A 21,992-nucleotide genomic window follows, 5' to 3' on the forward strand; every position below is an offset into this window, starting at 1 on the left:
GTGTTTGTATGTTCATTTTTGCTCATGTAATACTTCTTGGTTAAATCGCATTATTCCTGCGATTCCTAGTTTGTACTATAACTAAAATAATTCTAATTATCACATTGGGGTCGCGATAGAGCCTGTGACGGGACGGTTGACATATATTCAGATTTTGATGCTTTTGAGGATTATTTAGAACGGTTTGAGATATGGAGCATGACCAAGAAAGATGTGAAGGGTGATAAAATTGTGGCACATTTTCTCACATTCATTGGTAAAGGAGCCTACAATTTATGAAAAACTTTGGCATATTCAGGTAAGCATATCTCAATCCCTTATGCAACTCTTAAGAAACTACTATTAAATCATGTAAAGTGCACCCGTTTTGAATGTCGTGAGAGAGCAAAACTCCATAAGATGATTGGTCAGAATAACTAAAAGTTTGGGAAATTCATCACTGAATTGCAAAGACAAGCTGCCAAATGCGATCTCGATGGTCAACTTCATGTGCAGCTGAGAGATCAATTATTTGTAGGAATTAACATACCGGGTCTGGACAGAGAGAGGTTAAATATACCGAACTGTTCTTTTCAACATGCTAGAACTGCATGTGTTATGTCCAAACCCGAATTCCAATAGGTCTGAATGTGGTTGAATAAATTTTGTAAAAAAAGTTTAGAGACTCGTTTCAGTTGAAATCAAAATATTCAATCGAAAACACCAAAAGGTAAGCATTATTCTATCCTTTCTGGATAGATCAAGTAAGATTCCGTTTGAGCGGCTGTTTTATAACACAAAGTGTTTCAATTTCTGGGAAAGTGCTCCAAATTACAACCAAAAATGCACGATCCCAGTCAAAATCAAACCGCACAATCAAAGAGCGAGCAGTCAATATGGTAGCCGTATAATAATAGCAATTAAAACAAATTGTATACAGTTCAAGAAGAATATAGAAACCCAATGAAAGCAACAGAAGAAACAGAGCAAACTATCGTGAAATGAAACACCACAATACAAAATAGTATCAAAAAATACTAACAATAATGTACAAACATCAAAAACATTGAGAAGAAGCTATGGATTTATGTATGGAGGGATTTTCACACACGAAACGTTCAAATGGATTCTATACCGGCCCGCAAAATCCCTCCATACTACACAAGCCACATCGATGTCTTATGTCATGGTTCACCTCATAATATAATCCTCACTAAAGGAAGGAGTAGGACTTACAACAGTACGCCTAGCCGACCTGCCTACATTGATATAACAAGCAACTAATAGGAACCTTCAAGGAGACATGCCTTACGTATATCCCTCCTAACCGACCCGTTGTTAGTACGAACTGTCACTGTCCTAACCTTTCCGTCGTTGTCTGTTTCACAACCTTCAACTACTCCTGAAGGCCACTTTCCACGGGTGGAAATGTCTGAGACCACAATTACGACATCACCTGGCTGGAAATTGCGACGCTCAACCAACCATTTTTGACGAGTTTGTAACGATGGTAAATACTCCCGCAGCCACCTTTTCCAAAACACATTAGCTAGATAATTCACCTGTTTCCAATGTTTATCATAATTAACTATGATACTGCTTTCGTCAACTATACTGTCGCATTCCCTCAACAAGAGCAAACTGTTAGGTGATAATGCTAGCTTGTCGTTAGCATTCTGTACAATAGGGGTTAATGGTCGATCGCTCAATATCCTTTCAACTTCAACCAAATAGGTGCCCAAGGTCTCATCAGTCATCCTTTGTTCCCTGGTGATCAATAACAATAATCTACGAACAGACCTTATCATTCTTTCCCACACTCCTCCTCTGTGGCTGGATGACGGAGGGTTAAAATACCATTGAATCTGTCTCGCTGACAATCCATTACTTATCTTTTGTTGATCCCACTGTCGAACGAATCTCCTTAGTTCAGAGATTGCACCCACGAAGTTTGACCGGTTATCACTGTAAATTTCCGAGGGCTTCCCTCTTCTTCCAATAAAAGGTAACAGGGCCATCACGAATGAATCATTATTCAAACTATAAGTCATTTCAATATGCACTGCACGTGTCTGCAAACAAGTGAAAATACACCCATACCTTTTTTCTAGTGACCTGCCTTTTTTGACTAAAATAGGTCCGAAGTAGTCAACTTCTACAGCTGCGAAACTATGCCAGCCTGGTTTCACTCTACAAGCAGGAAGCGGCGCCATCAACTGTCGTCCTGAGTTCGTTGTATATCGTCGGCAGATTACACGCTTACCTATCACTCTCCTGACCGTGCTGGTCCCTTTTACTATCCAAGAGTGTTTTCGAATTGCGGCAAGTACTTGAGAAGTTCCTGAGTGTCCCTCTTCCTTATGATAATGTCTGATTATCATTTCTGTCACTAAGTGACGACTAGGTAAAATTACTGGATGCTTGAAGGCATTAGGGTAATCGGAGTAGTTTAGACGACCTCCCACACATAGTAACCCATCGAGCATTATAGGCGATAAACGCTTCAGATCATTATGACTATTTACCTTACTGTTGTTCTTAAATTTACTGAGTAAACTTCCATAGACCTCTTTCTGGACTATCATTAAGACTTTACGTCTAGCACTTTCGAGCTCTTCGACCTTCAGGCATCCTAAATGAACAGATCCTTCGCGACTCGATGAACGAAGTATCATCCAATATTCGATGAACCTTCTTAACCATGCTACCGCCCTGACTAATCTTAAACAGTCAGAGTAATAAGAAATAATAGGAAGCTTGTCATAATTTACTGTGCTCAAATTAACCACAGCAGTTTTTCTGAACTCAATATTGTCAGGAATAGTTTGTGGACAATCGGTAATAGTTCTACCGAACTCGGCATTCAGTAAAGTAGGGCATTTAATCCACGACTCAAGATCGGCCAATTTTTTCAATTGTCTATTAGCTTCGAGTGCTGATTAACAGCTGTCATAAACGGCGATTGCATACTTTCGTCTAGGAGACCAATCAAGATAAGTTAGTTGTCCGAAACGAGAGAGCATACGCGGTAGTGAATCAGTGGAAATCCACGATTCTAATCCACCAATATACAGCCAGTGCGATGGGATCACCTTACCATAACTTTTTTTGCAATGTAGGGACCTAATAAAACGACCAGACATGGACATTTTCGCACGACTGGCCATATCAACATTTCGAAAGTGTACAGATGCATAAGAAAGACCACCAGGTTTCGGAGAACGCTTATTATTAATTTGTTCAACATAACCATACCTCTCAAAAGCTGAGAGTACCTCTTTTTTCGTTATATCTGGTTCTAAACTTCCAACAAATAAAGTCCTTGTAGCTTTAGACTCTTTTTCTGAATCGGATGCTCCAGGAGAGAACGCACTTTTGTTATGTTCACAGTGTCGAGGGTTTGCAGAGCCATAATGATGGTGAGAAGTGATTGCATTTAACTGTGTTGGTGGCAACACCCCAGGGATAACATTCAGACTAAGAGCCTTTGCAGTAGCAGCCATCATGGCAAAAGATGCCCTTCCAGGCATACCAAGTAAGCTTCTAGTACCTGATGGACCTTATGGAGCTGGTTTAGGTAAAAAATCGGGGGAAATGGACTCTACTTTGCCAGTGATATTGTGCATATAATGTCGTCGGTCATTATTATCTTCAGCTTCCATTCCTTCTTGACGTTTTTCGCTGGCAATTACTTTACGCGTATCACCCTCATTAGAAATATCAATTAATGAAGTAACATTTGTAGGACGATCAAATATGTATATTGTCGGGCTATAACGGAGCGCTTCTTGTGCGTCTTCAGAATATCGATAGCTAACCAGAGCGACGCGTTTACCACACAAATGCCCAACATTAATAGAAAGATCTCCATACTTTCCTAGTTCCTGGTACAAAAATTGTTCAACAACATCGGTACCTAACTTAGATGAAATGGTTCTTACACATATAGTTCTGGAATGATCTAACCCATGAGTCCTTCCTTCTGAATTCTTTGGTCTAGAAGAGTGTCTATTTGAGAGAGAATACTTAGACCTTCGCTTATTGTCTAAACTAAAATTTTCTAGCTCATCTGCAATTAACTCACAACCAGAATCACTATCATTATAATTAGCCGTAACTGTATCTGAACCATAAGACATAAAGACATCAGAAGGCACTTGCTTTGTACAAAGGGATTCGCCGCTTAATTTGGGTCCATCAGCACCATTGAGCTTGGAAATTATCTTCTTTGGACGAAGTTTTGTCATCTCAAACGAAGCTACCAAATTTCAGGGGACCAAGATTGAAATGCACAAGACGATAACCAAGAAACCGAACAAAGGATATTTGTTTAGAACTGTTATATCCAAACCTAAATTCCAATAGGTCTGAATGTGGTTGAATAAATTTTGTAAAAAAAGTTTAGAGACTCGTTTCAGTTGAAATCAAAATATTCAATCGAAAACACCAAAAGGTAAGCGTTATTCTATCCTTTCTGGATAGATCAAGTAAGATTCCGTTTGAGCGGCTGTTTTATAACACAAAGTGTTTCAATTTCTGGGAAAGTGCTCCAAATTACAACCAAAAATGCACGATCCCAGTCAAAATCAAACCGCACAATCAAAGAGCGAGCAGTCAATATGGTAGCCGTATAATAATAGCAATTAAAACAAATTGTATACAGTTCAAGAAGAATATAGAAACCCAATGAAAGCAACAGAAGAAACAGAGCAAACTATCGTGAAATGAAACACCACAATACAAAATAGTATCAAAAAATACTAACAATAATGTACAAACATCAAAAACATTGAGAAGAAGCTATGGATTTATGTATGGAGGGATTTTCACACACGAAACGTTCAAATGGATTCTACAGCATGTATTAACTATGAAGCAGTGAATGAACTTATTATCCAGTAGGTGAAAATTACTAATACCTTGCTTAGTCCTCATGGTGGAATGCAGTCTTAGTGTCGATTGAACTTGAGTTCTTTTAACAGTGATTCGTATTCTTGTGAAAACATGAAAGGTCATTCAAAAGGGAATTGCGAAGTAAACAATTAAGGTAAGAGCAAGTTTGGTTAATGTTTATCCTGTGGCAAATCTTATTCTCGCAATTCATGTGCATTTCGTAAAGCTAAATGTTTTAAATGCGGCAAGATAGGACACATTCAGTCAGTATGCAAATCTACGGTTAACTTTGCTTCAAGCATTACTAATTTTTGTGATTTAGATCCCAATAATTCGGCTGTTCCTAATGACCATTTATCTTTATCCACTGTTTCGAAAGGTAATGTTCATATTCAAAAGCGATTATATACATCCCTTGGTTCATTTCATGACTTTATGTGGACACAGGTAGTATAGAGTCCATTATTTAATTCAAGATCTTGAAATCTTTAGATTCTAACGTTATGGTATGACTTGTAGTGACCGGCCAGTCTCGATAAGAACACGATTGGAATAACAGAAACAATTATTATTATTGTAACCAATTGTACCAGAGATTGTTTTACTGTGTTTGTTTAACTGTATCAGATTCACTTTTTGTTTCGCTATCCGCCTTGTTTGGTTCGAACTTGCTCACGCACCGCCCATTTCACCTGTACCCTTTGGCACGTCTCGGTATTATTTCAATACCACGAGATCGCCAATAAATATACTTGATCTGGATTAATAAAGCCTTCTGATTTACGAGTTATCAAAGGAACCAAGTCGTTTGTGGGCGCGTAATCGAATAGTAGTGGTGATCATAGTCCATCCTCGACTCGACATCCACTACAAACTGGTGAGCCGTATTTGCAATACTCACTACAGACCCATTGAAGTCTCAATATTGGGGATTACTGGACACAGACTGCATCATACGAGGATACTGTGAATTGCTAATAAGAGATGATAATTCTTCATACACGCTTTGTTAATTTTTAGTTAGGGAAACAGGACTTTCAATTAATTGGCTTAAAAAATTTGAAAATGCTTATAGTGGTCTTTACTAGTTTCGAAATAAAATTATGATGCTTTACTTAAAGGTTTGATGTCTGCGTGTGCTAAGTGTAGTGGAAGTATGAAAATCCAGTCTACAAAACTTCAAGTACAGGGAGATCCAGTCTTTCTTAAAAGACGAATAATTCCTTCTGGTCTTCGGGAAGCAGTACATAAGACATTGGACGATTTGTGTGCGAAAGGTATAACTGAACCAGTTGAGTCCTCAGCATAGGGTACTCATATTGTTACGCCATTGAAGTCGGATTACAAGCCCCATAGAGTATGTGGTGACTATAGATTAACACTGAACTCCCGTTTGTCAAAGCAAACGTGCACGACGGTAGAGGCTGAAGATATTCTAAATCGACTTCATGGTTCTAAAGTGTTTTCGAAAGTTGACTTAAAAGATGCTTATATTCAAATCCCTTTAGATCAATCTTCACTAATTTTGACAACAATTAACACTCTTTTTTTTCTGTTCAAATATAACTTCCATCCATTTGGTCTAAGTTGTTCTCCAGCTATGTTCTCGCTAACATCTCTGTATTCATTCTTACTAATATATTTACGTAATCACACCCTTTGTGTTATACTGAGCGTACGAGAGTTCGTGCAAGGTCACAAAATCAACGGGAAAGTGTGTTTTTTGGTACACATAAACAAATAGGTACAGTAAAACTATCACTGGTACAGTCGATCATAAAAATAATTGTTTCCATTATGCCGATCGCCTTCTCTTTACAAAATTAGGTCACTACAATCTTATTGTTCATGGTTCTGCTTGATTTTGAATTTCAAATGCAATATGTTCATTTGTGCTCATGTAATACTTCTTCGTTAAATTGCACTATTCCTGAGATACCTAGTTTGTACTATAACTCAAATACATCTAATTATCACGATTTATTATCTTTTCTAGTCATACACCAGATTTCGAACCTCTCTATGTAATCTTCAAAGTCATCCCCACTTGAATAAATATCCAGCTGTCCAAGATTTGACTCCATTGTGACCGAAATATGTTAATTAGAAGTATTCGAATTAATGTGCTAAATAAGAATTTCCGAAATAGTACACTCTAAGAAAGGTAGAACTAAATGAAGACAAATAAATGTATCATATTCGGGATTCGTAATTAACGGACAATTAAGTACAAAGGAATCATCAATCGATACAAATATGTGGTGCTTGTATAAAATACTAATTACTTTGTACTTGACTGTCCGCCAACTTCGAATTACAAATAAAATACATTTGTTTGCAGTCTTCTGGTTCTGTAATGAACGAGAACGCAGGTGATGACAACCCACTTAGCACGAAAGTACGGATCTCTTTCGTAAAGAGTGAAAACCATACATTTAGTACTTCGTTTGCAAATCTTCCGTCAGTTGTCTCAATCTTCCTTCATTGCTATTACAAGTGCTCTCTGTTCCTGTTCTCTTTGATTGGATCTTTCCAACCTTCTACTGCCAGGCGTTCCACTTTTTAATGATGTAAAACGCTACCCATACCTGTCGACATAAGTAGCACGCCCCATAGTTCCATTTGTTGAGAATTGCGCTGTTTCGGCACTTCCTATTTAGCATATTAGTTCGGATACCTCTAATCATCATGTCGGCGTCGCGATGGAGCCTGTGTTTGAACATTTGGATATACATTCAAATTCTGAAGCTTTTGAAGAATACATTCAAAAACTCCCATTAAATCATGTAAAGTATGCTAGTTTCAAATGAAGTAAAAGATCGAAAATCCGTAAAATGATTCTCTAGGACAAAAAAGGCTAGAAAATTTATCGTGGAATTGAGGAAGCAAGCTTTCCAGTGTATGTTTGGTGATCAACTTTATGTCCGGATGCGTGATCAATTGATTGCAGGGATCAACATACCAAATCTAGAAGGAGGGCTCACAAAAATGCCAAAGCGTTGTTTTCAAGATGCTAGGATTACGTGTATTAATTGTGAGTGGTGCATGAAAATGACTTCCGGGAAAACAAGAATTCCACTACAATACTAAGTTATCCCAATTCAACGCCTGCTCAATGTCATGCAAATAACAATTCACTGTGGAATCGCAAAGGGGTTCACGAAGGTGAGTACTAGTTTGATAAATGTCTATCCTGCGGTAAATTTCACTCATATAGTTCATGTGTATTTCGTCATGCTATATGTTCAAATGTCGTAAAATTGGACGCATCCAGTCAGTTTGTAAGGCTACTGTTCATTTCGCTGCAAGCAATACTAAGCTTTGTAATTTCGATTCTATTAATTTGGATGATTCTAATATTCATACACTGTCCTCATTTACAACTTTTAATAGTTCACTCCATACTCAAAAACGATTACATCTGTCCAGAGGTGTTTTGCACAATTTTATCATTAACACTGGCTGTATCAAGTTCATCATTTCGGCTGGGAAGTTGAAGTCATTGTATCCTGATGCTATGATTATGCCCAACAAAGTTTTAATTTCAAGTATTGCTGATCGCAAACTTTCCATTTTTGGATGTTGTGATCCGTTAATCAGAGACGATAAATCGTCAATTATAAATTGTGGATTCCTCATGACTGAGCGTGAACTGTTTATACTAAGTCTATATAAGATCCAAACTAGATTTGGCTAAAGAATAACTGTCTGGTAAGGGAAGAGACTCGTGTATCCCAATGGAAGTCAGAACAAGGTGATTGAGGTAACAACGGTTCTAAATTTCATCATAAATACAAATGTACAGTTTTACCTAAACAAATATTACCACTCAGTTATTCAACCAATAATTGTTCCCACAATAATCGATCTAAATAACAATAAATAGGCAAATTGATAAGAGATAAAAGAGAATTAGCGGACGCGCCAAAAAATAAGTGTTATTCTATACTTTCTGGATAGATCAAGTAAAAATCCGTTCAAAAGACAACATTTTGTTGCCTCATAACACAAAGTGTCTTCAATTCTGGGAAAGTGCTTCAATTCACAACCGAAATGCACGATCCCAGTCAAATCAAGCAACACAATCAAAGAGGGAACAATCAATATAGCTGCCGCCAAGATTAAATATCAACTAAAACAACATAGATACAGTTCAGAAAGAAACATAGAAACTCAGTGAAAGCGAAAATGCTAAAACTGTTATGAAATGAAACATTACAATCTCAATTGGCACAAAAAAGACTAACAAAAATGTACAACTAAAGAAACTATTAAGAACAAGTTGCAAATGTACGCATGGAGGGATTTTCACACGAAACCTTCAAAATGGATCTTACAACAGGTAAAGAAACCTTACAATGTGACACATCATCAGGTAGGGATGGTCCAATTGTGCCCAAACATTATCGAAGCGAAGTCTTCAATACGTTGCACAAACACTCATCCAGGTGTTCATGCATCCATCAAGCCTATGGCAGAACGGTTTAGCTGGCCTGGTATGAATAAAGACGTGAGGGAGTGGGCACGCTCCTGTGTAAACTGCCATAAATCTTAGATGATTAGACAACAAATGTCCCTTAGGCTCTTTCAAAACCCTGATGTTCATTTCGACTATGTTCATCTGGATTTAGTAGGACCCCTACCAGATTCAAATGGATACTCTTATCTTTTAACCTGTGTAGACCGTTTCACTCGATGGCCAGAAGCAGTACCTGTCAAAGACATTACTGCTGAAACAGTGGCCCGCGCCTTTGTGGAACGATGGTTAGCAAATTTCGGCTGCCCTTCAACCATCACTACACACCGTTGACGCCAGTTCGAATCTGGACTTTTCCGTTGTCTGGCCACACTATTAGAAATCAATCGCTTCCGAACGACCTCGATCAACTGATGTTTTCCTTCAACCTGACTTACGATATAGTACACATGTCTTCGTTCGTCGAGACTCACATTGACGACCTCTCGTGTCAGCATACGAAGGACCCTTCAAAGTGCTTCAGCATGAACCTAAGTACTATATTGTCGTTGAGAACGGCACTAGCGATAGCATCAGTATCGATCGAATCAAAACAGCGTATTCAGAAGGAAATCCTATCCATGTCGATTTTCCTTCAGTACAATCGAACGATACTGCTCCTACACTTGTAGTACCTCATCCAACAGCCGACACACACGTCGATACTTCGTCAGCGTCTGAAAATAAACTTGAATATGCTCATACTTATATATTTATTCCAAAAAATATTTTCTTAACTGAAAGGAGTATATTTAAATTTTTTTAAAACGATTTTTTGAATCGCTTTTACGCTGTCGCATACGTATTAGTTCATTTACCTTTTTTCGCCTACTTTGTGTCTTTACGCAAGTACGAGTGTATTTCGGCATGTATTTACACATTCTAATTTTTCTTTTCCAGGACAGCTGGAAAAGAACGATGAAGTTTATGAAGAGCCGAGATTTCAATTGTACTTTGTTTCCCGATTACTATAATGTATTTCATGGCCTGTTATAGTAAGGAACGATGACCAGACGCTGCTTAACATAGCTAGCTATCATAAGAGTGTTTACCAACGCAAACTCGTTTGGTTTAAACTTCTGGCTGGCCATGTGGTGGAGTCATCACTATCTCACTAGGGAGGGGAGTGATCTGTAGCTGTAAATAATTCCCCGGAATCAATAGGTTTGTAAGTGTTCGACATTGGATGCTGACCACATTCGTTTTAGTGGACGCATTTAGCTGAAGGCGCTCGGTCATGCGTCCGTACCAGATCACGTTTTGGAACGGTATGTACAACATCTCCTGCGACCACTAGCCAGATTAGATCAGTCACTCATCGATACATTGATAACTCATCAAATATATCTTCCAACCTCCTCGCTTCTGAATTTGATTCCACTGGGTGGGCGCGATCCACTTATTTGTGGTACTGGTAAAGTGTTGTCAAACTACAATACTAGTGGTATCTTCAGCAGGGACGCAAGTGGAATTGTTTGAAAAATTGGTTATATGACTTCAGTATCCATATGATTTGGTATGTTTTGAGGGACTGGTCCCAAGACCAAACTGCTCAATGGGAGTTATAGACACAAAAACAACTCATGGAATCAGATATCTCCTTCACTACCATGGCTTTAACAACCCATAACTTTTTAGCTGAATTATTCAACAACTCTTCCAACATATTAAAGTGACTTTATAAAATTCATTCGTTTATAATTAGAATGAGATCGATTGTGTTAACTAAAACAGATTGCGGGAATTTGCATGTGACGTAACGCCAAGGTCATAGGGATATATCAGTAAGAATAACATTCAAAATAATAGTAAATCTACTGCTTTCTCAAACTGAAAAATGTGTCAAACTCAGGGATAAAGAGGATTTTTTGTGACATCTAACTACAACTGCACAGTTATCAAGGCCACAAGATTTGCGTAATAATTATTACTATAATTATTATTATCGCTTTTAAAAGCGATTGAGAGATATGACGAAACAATTATATACTGACGATCTTTAGTTAACCACATAGCTTCAATATTGTTTGTGTGTACTCCGGTTGTGTAAGTTTGTCATCCTTTTACGCATATGTCCCTACAATACTCACAACACTGAACAGCCGAAGTTTCAGTAACATCTGCGAATATTGCAGCTAATGATACTGGCGCTTCTTCATACAGTTTGCGGCATTTGTAATTTGCCTTAGTCCCAAGCTGGATCGAACGAGAAAAGTATCTATTCGGTTTCAGTTTGGAAAGGACAGGAGGCTTGATGGCCTGTGTTAGTCCTGGCAATGATGGTCTCTCAGTTGATACAACTTTCTTTTGAAGGAGTCGACGGATGGAGCCTCAACCACGTGCTGAGGTAATGAATTCCACTTGTTGATTATTCGATGGGAAAGTCGGTAGTCAGCTGACAAGTAATTCGTTCTGGGCTTGTGAACGTTTTTGGAGTCTCCTCGTAGATTTTCTGTTTTGGAAGACAATAAAAATGAGGGCTCATCAGGTGCAAATTTGTCATTAAGCAATTTGAAAACTGTAATCAAGTCGCCTCTGATTCTTCTATATGACAGCGGAAATAGGTTTAGCTTGGTCAGTCTAGTACCATACGGGAGCTTCGCTATTCCGGGAATCAGCCTAGTTGCTGTTCTCTGAACCCTTTCCAAGAGTTCAGTCTTTTTTAGGCAGGGGCCAGCCGCTTTTATGCAGTACTCAAGTTTAGGGCGTACGAACACTGTATACAAAGTCAGAAACGTTTTAGCGTCAAGATGCCTAAAAGCCCTGCGTATGGACCATAAAGTTCTAAAACGTTTGGCGGCTATTGCACGGCAGTGTGCAGTAGTCTTTAAGTCTTGACTAACGATGACGCCTAAGTCATTGTGTGCCTGAACAATAGGTAACTCAGTGTTATTCATCATGTATGTATCTGTACCCTGGTGGCCAATATGCATCACAATACACTTGGAAGTGTTTATCGGCAATTGCCAGGTTTAGGACCATTCAGATAATCTCTCCAGGTCATTTTAAAGTTCTAAGCTATCGCCCTTACTTTTTATCGCTCTCCATATTTTGACATCGTCAGCATAGAGTAAGACCGATGATGATAGTAGATGAGGGAGGTCATTTACGTACAGGAGGAATAACACTGGCCCTAAAACTGTACCCTGGGGGACTTTACTAGCAGACGTCTTCCTCCAACATATATATATTGTGTATTTGTTGCATCAAAAGCATTCTCGGTCTACTTTAACTTGAATTATTTCAGTTAATGTTTGAAATTATGTTGAAAACTTTGTCTCATGTTACCTTCTTTTGCATATACTCTGACACTTGTGTCATTATTGTGATCATATTGTGTTGGCAGTGCATTCAAAGGAGAACATCACGGTAGTCTGCACAAGGTCTATAAGTCATTTGATTGCCACAATTAAAAATAAAGTAACTTCTTAATAGTCTCATTTATTTAGCTGCTTAATTGTCACATCTTTTCTAAAATCCCCTGTGAACCGATTGTACATGAGCACCATGTGCTGAAATTGGCGCCGTAACCTTGAGATCCCCTAAGCACTTCTGATTGGCTGGTCCATAAATGCTAGTTGCCCAGAACATCAGCTTAACCACTAACACATAAACCCAAACCTTTCGCATTATCGTGAGTTGGTGACAAAAACTATGGAGTGTTTGTCCCATCTCACAACATTAGCTCCACCGCTAATTTGTAAAATTCAACCTTTGTTCTTTTCCTTTGGAAAATCGGCATTTAAAGGTTGATTATCAAGATCAAAGTTATTATTGCACTTCTAGTATTGTTTTTTGCTGTTATTTTTTTGTAACTAGGTGTCGTTTCCTGATTAGGTGACAGGTCACTCAAGATCGTCAGTATATCATGCTTTTACCAAAAGATATTTCTTCAAGCACGTAAAATAGCTTTGAAAAACCAACAAATATCGTACTGCACAAAACAATGCTTCTAGATCTGGATGGATTGCAAATGGCCTTAATTGTTTCATGGTTACTTGGAACAACTAACTATTAGTTTTTGATAAACTGATCAGCGAATTGTCATGGATTTCTATTCTAGGTAGATAAATGCTCTTAAATATAGTGTAACGTATTAGTACTTCCAATATTCTAATGTTGTGCAACAGCACGCCCTATGCATTTTTACGCGAAATACGTACGTTGCTTAAAGCTAAATTTCACTGTGCATGTAGATAAGCCCATAACGAGCCGTTCGTTGCCAACGCAATAGTCTACATTATTGTTCAAACCCTGAAGCCGTATTCATAGAAACATTTACCTCGATAAACCATTCTTTTGAGAACATTTTCCAATCTATAAAAATAAACATAAACTTGGGATATCTTTGGAGCTTTTAAGCTAGTTTTATTCGGTCAGTTTGATTGTAAACACGAACATTCTCAATGCATCGATTTCGAATTTCACGGAGAAAACACATCACAATCTATACGATTTCGATCTTGATTTTCCTCACTGTTCTTTAGACGAGTTATATTTTTAAATATTTTAGAACGAACAAATTCTAATATTCACCACATAATGGGTACACAATAATGTCTCATTGCAATCAGTTACAATAATGTCAGATGTTAATCAACTTACCAATCCGTCTTTAGACAGTTCAGATGTTGATGCATACCCAAGGTTTGCCGGTCGCACACTAAGGAAGGATTTGTCAGATAAACTTCCTAGTCCATCTAAGCAGGTAACAAACTGGTAAAATTTGAGAAACGATTCATGCAGGTTAGATTCCGCCCAAATGTTATCACAAATTCCTTTGATCATCTAGCTGACAAAATGTCTTTGGATTTTACTGAAACTGGTTTCGATGAATTGACCAATATCACATCATCTTTTGGTAATTCGGACTCCATTTCCATATTGCGAAATCGTTACCCACCAGATAATGCGCCTACACAAAACCAATTTTATTGTAAACAAACACTTTATGATGTATCTGAGGCAATGGAAAATAATGTCAATAAAATGTGTAACCTTTCTGTGGATACTGAATGTCACCTTAAAGGCAGCTGTCAAAGTGTTTCATTCCTCAAAACTACCGATCACCTCCCTCAGCAGCCGTTACCATCCTGTGGTCCTGTATATAGTTCCAAAAACTGTCCTTCAGATGCGAAGAGTTCAAGTGACCAAGATCCCAGAGAACTACCCACCTATTCTTTTACTCATTCCGAAAGTCTGTCTTTGTCAAGTCTGACAGATTTAAGTTGTCTGGATTCAAATACAACTTCTTTTTGCAATCCAGGAGATGCGACTCTAAATTTCTCACAACCAGTCTTCAATACAACGAAAGCCTTAGAACAGGAAATCAAATCCCTATCTAGGAAAGTCAATAATGCTTCCAAAGAGGTAAGTTTCTCATTTTGTGCTCCAGTTAATTATAATGTAACTGTACAAAGTAGCCTGCTGATCGTATGAAGTGAGATAAGTACAATAGTTTTAGTCGATTAGAATGTTACTTAATTTATACCGTTAATATGGTGACAAAATGATTCAACCTGCTTATTTCTGATTCATGTATAACTTTAAAATAGTTTTTCCATATTAGTGTGAATAATATTAATTAAGGCTTGAATAACTCCAAAGTGTCTGCGTGATATATTTGTTCACTGTACACAATAAGCAAGTAATAGGTATTTGACTATAATCGAAAACCTTACTTTTATGCAGTACAATATTACATGGGATTATGTTTTATCCGTTTTTTTGTTTCAAGCAGTCTGATAGTCCCAGTTAGCTAGATTTCAACGTGATGGTCTATCACGTTATATCAACTAATAAATTTGAATGTATCCATAACACAAACTTAAATAACATAAAATCTATCCAAAATATGTATCCCCCTTAACTATCACACTATACAACGACATAAAGTGTGATTGATTTAAAAAACAAAAATACGGAGTTAAACCTTAATGTTCACAACGATAGTAAACCAGTCAGGGAAAAATATTAGGTTATAATGATTAGTTCCAACTGTGATTGAGGCGGCCTCAAGTGCTTATAAAAGGTGGCTATCTTTCTCGGTTAGTCGTACTATGAGATGGTACTGCCTCTTCAGAACGCTGAAAGGAACACTGGGCTGGGCATAGTCTTGGCAGCCTGGGATTGATGAAGAAATAAATTTTCTGGCCGGTATAGAACGGTTGCGTTTTCACAACCACCACTTCAAGGTAGTAGCTATGTTCCGGAACAGCGTTAAACGTCGGCCAAAAGTAAAAGAGCGAAAACTTGTGCATAAGAAATGAAAGATATAGAATGGCACGTATGTTCCTAACTACATTTTACTAGTCTCTTTATCTAACTGCATCAAGTGTTTTGTGCATTATGTGTTCTCACTCGGAAAAATTGGCCGATTATTACACGCGCTCATCCAGTCAGTCAATAAAATCCCCTCTTAGTATTTTACTCCCTTCTTGGGAGACCCAAAGGAATTATCCATCTGTAACTTACATCTCAATGAATAATTTTTTCATTCCAGACACTATTTGATTGACACTTCAGAAATCTCATGCTAAGTAGTAAGACAAGTTGAATGTATTCTTCTAAACATCGTGTGTAAACTGTCAAATACTTCATGTACTTTGTATGTGACAGATTTAAAAATGTAACAGTGACGAATTTTAGTGTAAATATGAAAATATCCGTTGGTATTTGCTTAATTTCGGGCAATTACAAACCCAATGAAATATTTCTTTGTCCATCAACATTCTATGAATACTACATACTTTATTCTAATATTCACCAGTAAAAATGTTAACCGGAATAAAGTTCAAAGTGGTTATGATCGATCCCTTGTGATCCCCTACTTTTAAAGCATCGCTAACCAACAGTGGTATTATCAATTGAACAATGTTAGGATGAAATGGGAGGTTTTCTAATGATATGTTGCCCTTTTTATTTTCCTATATTAAAAGCTTAATTTTTGATTACTGTTTACTTCTTTTTTGAAGATAATTTCGCATTGGCTATTGGCTTATTTATTTATTTATTATTGCCTAGAAAGAAAGCTCGGTATAATAGAGTACCAAATACATGTTCTATGCAAAACAAAATGTGTTATGAAGAGATGAAAAGGTGACAAATCATGCCAAAAATATAAATGAATCGAAATAACGATATGTATTTAAAAAGTGCATTCAGAGTTTAAAGGCAATGTAGATCTCCTTTAGCGTTAGGATATACATCTTACCGTTTATGAAGATAAAAAATAGAAAATCATAGCATAGTCCCTACTGAAATCTATGGTTCTTAGGATCCGACCCCAGAAATTTTTAACGAGTGCTTATTAAAGAAACTGTTTCACTCTAGCCTACCATGTCGTAATCTGAACATCTCTACTTTTCTACTCATTCTAAAAGTCGAAAAATAATATGCAATATAGTATGACATTTGGAAAGTGTGATCAATCCACAAAAGCCAGTATTATAAAATGATATCACCAACAGAATTTTCGTGTTCAATGTACCTGAACAGAAGTTTCAGGACCTCAGTATCATTTACACTACTTGCCCACTAGATCTAACCTATCTTATATTCTGTAGTATGGCTTGGTGTACATAGTCTACTTCGCCTCTTGAAGTCATCCTACACACCTGAGTATTTATAGCTCTTCCCACTCGTTACCTTCGCACACTGAAAGTGTTCCTTAAATGTTGGATAAATATTTAAAAAAAACTTAACCAATCATGTACATCAAACATGCTTGTAAATTAAGGCAATGTCGAGGCAATACGCACAGTATGCACATATGCCAATTAGAGACTGACCAGTTGCAGTCCAAAAACATCAATGGGAAGATTCAACCAAACAATACTAAGTGAATTTAATGATGTACATCGTTTCTGAAATCCAGACCAGACGAGTGATAAGACGGTATTTGATAACAGCCGTCCACTTTTTCACTATCATCTTTATAAAACGTTACTGAGTGGAGGACATTATGTTTGAGCAATAATTTGCCCTCCTTCCTCCTGGAGACATCAAGGCATATTAGGCATTATGAAAATGTTTTAGCATTAATTCACTGATAATACACTAGCATGATAGTTTGTAGGTTCAAACATTTATTATTGTCCACTAAACTTCATCGTGATGCTAACCTTTGAATAAAAAACAGTAGTGTATTTTTCTCTGTCATTAAGCATTACACTGACGAGATACGCTTAGAAGCGGAACGTGTTGTAAATGAAGCTTGCAATACTCTTCCTGCTGGAGATAATTCAATCAATCCTTTAATTCTCAATCCAAGAATCACTGTTAATGTACCTGAAAATGTATCTACGTATGAAAATCTTATAGATTTGACAGTGGATGAATCGGAAATAGTACGTTTGGAGCGTCAACGAATTGCAGCCCAGCGTAAACGATTGCTTGAAGCGAATAGGAAACAAAATATCAAAGTTGTAAGTTTGATTATTTTCTCTCAGTATTTTTGGGAGTAAGGCCAGTTTTAGCGTGTTTCGTATTGATGATATTGTTCTTAATGTGTGTAGGCTACTCAGCTCTGAGGGTGGTGGTTAGTCTTAAACTGAGTCGCTTAATAATGACAACTCCTCATGACATTGCTGGAATAAAAATCTAACCCGCCAAAGATAATTAAAGAATCTTGATTTATTAAAGTTGGACAATATCATTTATGTAGGTGGACGGTTACAATTACCGTCCTCAACCTCTTGACAGTAAGTACCCGATTATATTTCCCACCAGACACTTTTATTTACAGACTTGATTATGGTTCACTTCCACGTACATAAAGCACATATCAAGATCATACACTTGCTTAGTAGTCTTTGCAAAGAAATACGGATTATTAGAGATCTCATATCGTTTTTTCACTCAGAAATTTCGGTCCTTGTAGTCATGCCCTTACCTTATTTTTATCATTTAGTGATAGTCCACGTTACACGAAATCTTCAAGATCCAGTTTACTCCTAACGTATTTCTATTGGTTTCGAATAGATAGCTGATATGTAGTTACCACTATCCTATTACTTACGAACCTTTTGAATCCTTTGGTTGTATCTCTTACAATCAAGCATGATTAGCGAGTTTGTTCAATAGGTAACAGAGAAAACAGGAGTATTTAGCTGTTCTTCAATTAAGATTTAAGTGGCTAAATGTGCAGAGATACTTAACCAAGTGTTTTAGTCCTTATCAATGACGTTATTGCAACCAGAAATCAGTCACCAAGGCCTATTATCTAACAGGCAATCTACGAAGTTGACAGACAAATCAAGATTTTGTAGATGAAGATTACAACTGAAAGAATTATCTGGGATGTATGAAATTTTTGTTTGATCGTAGAATCATATAGTTAAACAACGATGATTGCCAACTGCGAAAGTAGTGGGTGTTTTGGAAATAAATGTCAACTTCGATCCATAGGAAAGAATCAACAAATAATATATATCCCAGTTAAAACCCACCACTTAGACACAGTGTAATCTCGGACTGACCATTCTTTATTTGACTAACAATTACGAAATTGTACGTTTTTCATAAATACGACTAATTCTTTCGTTGTTTTATTTTGTGTTCCTACTACTGGTCGCTAATGAACTGTTCCATTTCACATTTTCATATCAGTTGTACTAATTCGTGTTTTCGAAACAGGTATAATTTGTCGGCTGTTCTTAGTTTTCCTGTTTTGACTATGACCATATCAAGCTTCCGCGTACAGTAGCCTAGAAATGTGTTTGGAAAATCCATCTGAAATTATATTAGATCCAATAAAACTGTTTGGAGAGGTACAGACCACTTGGTTGATGTCTGTGCGATAATCCTAATCGATGGTTGAAAAAGATATTCAGCCACTGTGGTAACAATTTATTTTTTAGACTGTTGGGGTTATCCAGAAAATTTCTCACAAAAGACAAGAAAGGCTCAGGAAACACTAAGAAGGATTTTATTCAATAAGCGTTCACTAGAAGTTTTGCCAGAAAACATCACGAAAATGAAAAGTCACATGTAGAGTTTCTGATTGGCTGATTACCACGCTGCTACTATGTTTAGTAGCATTCTAGAATTTTCAGGAAAACCCAAGAACTTCTAAAATACTATAAAAAACCCATATTTTCTGTACATGAATGGACCTTTGGAGTCGAGTGCTTCTCACATATTTTGCATCTTTTCTCTCGTGTTCAAGTTGCTGTGTAGGTTTAGCTTGGGGGTTACGAGATTAGCTTAGGATCCGAGTATAGCGTTCAATTAGCAAGACTTATCATAGACAAAGATACATTCTTTAGCTTCCTACAGATACTTATTTTTAGTATTATTTCACAATTTTTTTTATTTTTAAAATCGTCCTCTGATTTTTGAAATCATATTGAAATCATATGAGACTGATTTATGGACGACCTTTGAGCGATGCTAAAGTGACCTAGAGAATGTCTACCTACTTGGTAGGGCTAAATGAGGGTTATAAACCAGTGTGAAGAGTCGGGATTATCATTTACAGCTGATGAATAGGGTTAGGAATTCGATTCAGGGTTTTCATCACGAAATGACAGCTAAAATGTCAAAACGCTATTTAGCCAAGTTGTAACGGGGTTGAAATCACCAGTCCGAAAGGGCGTGGGTTCGAATTTAAATATGTCGATTATTTTGGGTTCCAACGAAGTAGTTTGAGTCTGCTGTATTTGACACAAAATCTGAGGATAATCCTGAGGTCTTGAATATATTACACTGCTGAGGAGTCCACCTGGACGAAACAACTTTTAGGCTATCATTGTATGGTGAAAAGTATTATCTTTAAATATGGTCTCATCTATATTATTATATATACATTTTCTAAAGTAGTGTCTCCAGGGTTTTCACACATCCCTCATTTTACTACACCAAATTTTTATCAAAATAAAGAGATGTTTTTGGCTGTTTATTATTATTACTATCATTCTTATAATCATAATGATTATCATTAATGTTTTTTTAGGATGAACCTGAACCAGATTTGTTGGAATTTTTCGACCCAAACCGTCATGTCTATCAATCAGTTAATTTACAGTCGAAAGGTATACGAAGTTTACTGCCTACCTTGCATTGTGCTTCTGATGATTTGGTCAATGTGTTCCAACATAAAATTGCATGTGATTACTCTTTTTGGCTATGCGATACTTGAAATGGCTAATTGTTTGTGATTAGCGGTCTCTTTTTGGTTGGGGAGGGAGGATGGTTGATAATTGGCATCATACCCCTGATTGTACAGTATTTCCTTAAATTTTTTAGACATATTGCAATACAATAAAGTACGGGTAGCGTAATGATTGTTTTAAATTTGTTTTCTTGTTTTTGTATAAGCTACGCTTACGTAAAGTAGAGGAGTACTATTTCTACTTTCTAAACAATTGCCTTCCAGGCTGTTTTCTTAGTGACAGTATGATATGTCCTAGATTATGTTAATCGCAGGTTGCTCAACAGCAGCTAGATTCATTATGCTTTTATCCTTTCAAATACGGTGTGTTCAAATTCAATTGTGACACCGTATAATCGGCGCAGAGATCTAGCAACATATATTTGGATACAGTGATAATAATTTAAATGGTGTAACCATCTTGGAACTTGAGATGAATCGTACATCTTATAAACGTCAATACAGCTGCCTCTATACCGCGCACTGTTTGCCGATGCTCATACTGGACGTAAAAGCGAAGTGGTAACTGATTGATGACACGTTGCCATGCAATGACGAGTAGTTGTATAGAAGTGAAGACTGTAAGTTAGTCACTGCTCCCCGGTTTATAGTCTCAGAGATCGTGTAACTCATTTTCTTGAGATGCTATGGAACATTTCCAAAAAGACGCCCTATAATAGTTCTGTTTTAATTCTTCATCACATTCTTCATATGAATGAAATGAAGCTTCAATGGAAAAAAATCTATTTTGGTTGTAATTTTAATTGGACTATCTTTTATCAAATAGGTTTTTGGGAAATCAGACGTATTACTTAGAAGGGAAGATGACATTACAGGATAGAAAGGCGAAACTGCATTTTTAACCCATTGCAATTCGGATTTTGCCTCCGTTTTAATTCAATATGGAAATTACTTAGTGTAATGTTTGTTTTGTTTTTTAGTATTATACTTTGTCCAGGATGACATTGATTTACTTCCGTGTGAGTCCTCTGTTAGCACCGAGTAATAATGCCAAGATATTTGAGATGCGTTTCTCCCACTGTAGATGGAAATTGTTGCTTCAGGCTGGCCTGTGTCAAAACTTGAAGTGAGAATAGGAAGTGAAGTAATCGAACGCGTCGACAACTTCATTTATCTTGGAAGTCTGATCAGCATTAATGGGTTGGTGTCTGACGAAATCTTTGTACGGTTTCAAGTAGCTCGTTTGACTTTTGCCAAAGTACGTCACTTATGGCGAAGACGAGATATCCGTCTATCAATTAAGGGACGAGTATACTGCTCATCAGTTCGTTTTATTCTACTTTACAGATGCGAAACGCGGTCATTGAGAGTAGAAGATGCCTGTAAGTTACCAGTATTTGACCACAGATGCCTTAGAAATATTGCCAGCATCTAGTTGGATCACCGGGTAAGTAACAATGAGGTTAGACGTAGTGTTAGGGACTGATGGTA

At 37.1% G+C, this 21,992-nt stretch overlaps 3 protein-coding genes and 1 non-coding gene across 5 annotated transcripts; 2 read left to right on the forward strand and 2 right to left on the reverse strand.

Annotated features, from left to right (window-relative positions):
- Window positions 1-2,918: 2,918 nt before the first annotated feature.
- Window positions 2,919-3,509, reverse strand: Smp_062240 (putative RNA-binding protein; the record flags this gene model as incomplete). Its single annotated transcript, XM_018791495.1, has 1 exon — window positions 2,919-3,509. One exon carries the CDS (start codon window positions 3,507-3,509, stop codon window positions 2,919-2,921), a length of 591 nt encoding a protein of 196 aa, XP_018645341.1.
- A 30-nt stretch (window positions 3,510-3,539) lies between these two features.
- Window positions 3,540-11,054, reverse strand: Smp_155640 (hypothetical protein; the record flags this gene model as incomplete). Its single annotated transcript, XM_018791496.1, has 2 exons — window positions 3,540-3,863; window positions 10,998-11,054. 2 exons carry the CDS (start codon window positions 11,052-11,054, stop codon window positions 3,540-3,542), a joined length of 381 nt encoding a protein of 126 aa, XP_018645342.1.
- Window positions 11,055-13,292: 2,238 nt separating this feature from the next.
- Smp_155630.1 (hypothetical protein) lies at window positions 13,293-20,528 on the forward strand (the record flags this gene model as incomplete). Of its 2 annotated transcripts, XM_018791498.1 has the most annotated exons (5): window positions 13,293-13,451; window positions 13,489-13,547; window positions 13,585-14,758; window positions 17,554-17,814; window positions 20,343-20,528. In XM_018791498.1, 3 exons carry the CDS (start codon window positions 14,129-14,131, stop codon window positions 20,526-20,528), a joined length of 1,077 nt encoding a protein of 358 aa, XP_018645344.1. The 2 variants fall into 2 exon arrangements, with proteins under 2 accessions (XP_018645344.1, XP_018645343.1); XM_018791497.1 differs by lacking the exons at window positions 13,293-13,451; window positions 13,489-13,547 and having other exon boundaries at window positions 13,971-14,096; window positions 14,135-14,758.
- Window positions 17,091-17,191, forward strand: Smp_tRNA_02043_Gln_TTG.1.1. Its single transcript has one exon. It is a non-coding gene (tRNA).
- Window positions 20,529-21,992: the final 1,464 nt, after the last annotated feature.

The sequence above is a fragment of the Schistosoma mansoni genome (assembly GCF_000237925.1).
Source record: "Schistosoma mansoni, WGS project CABG00000000 data, chromosome 2 unplaced supercontig 0213, strain Puerto Rico, whole genome shotgun sequence".
Classification (NCBI taxonomy): domain Eukaryota; kingdom Metazoa; phylum Platyhelminthes; class Trematoda; order Strigeidida; family Schistosomatidae; genus Schistosoma; species Schistosoma mansoni.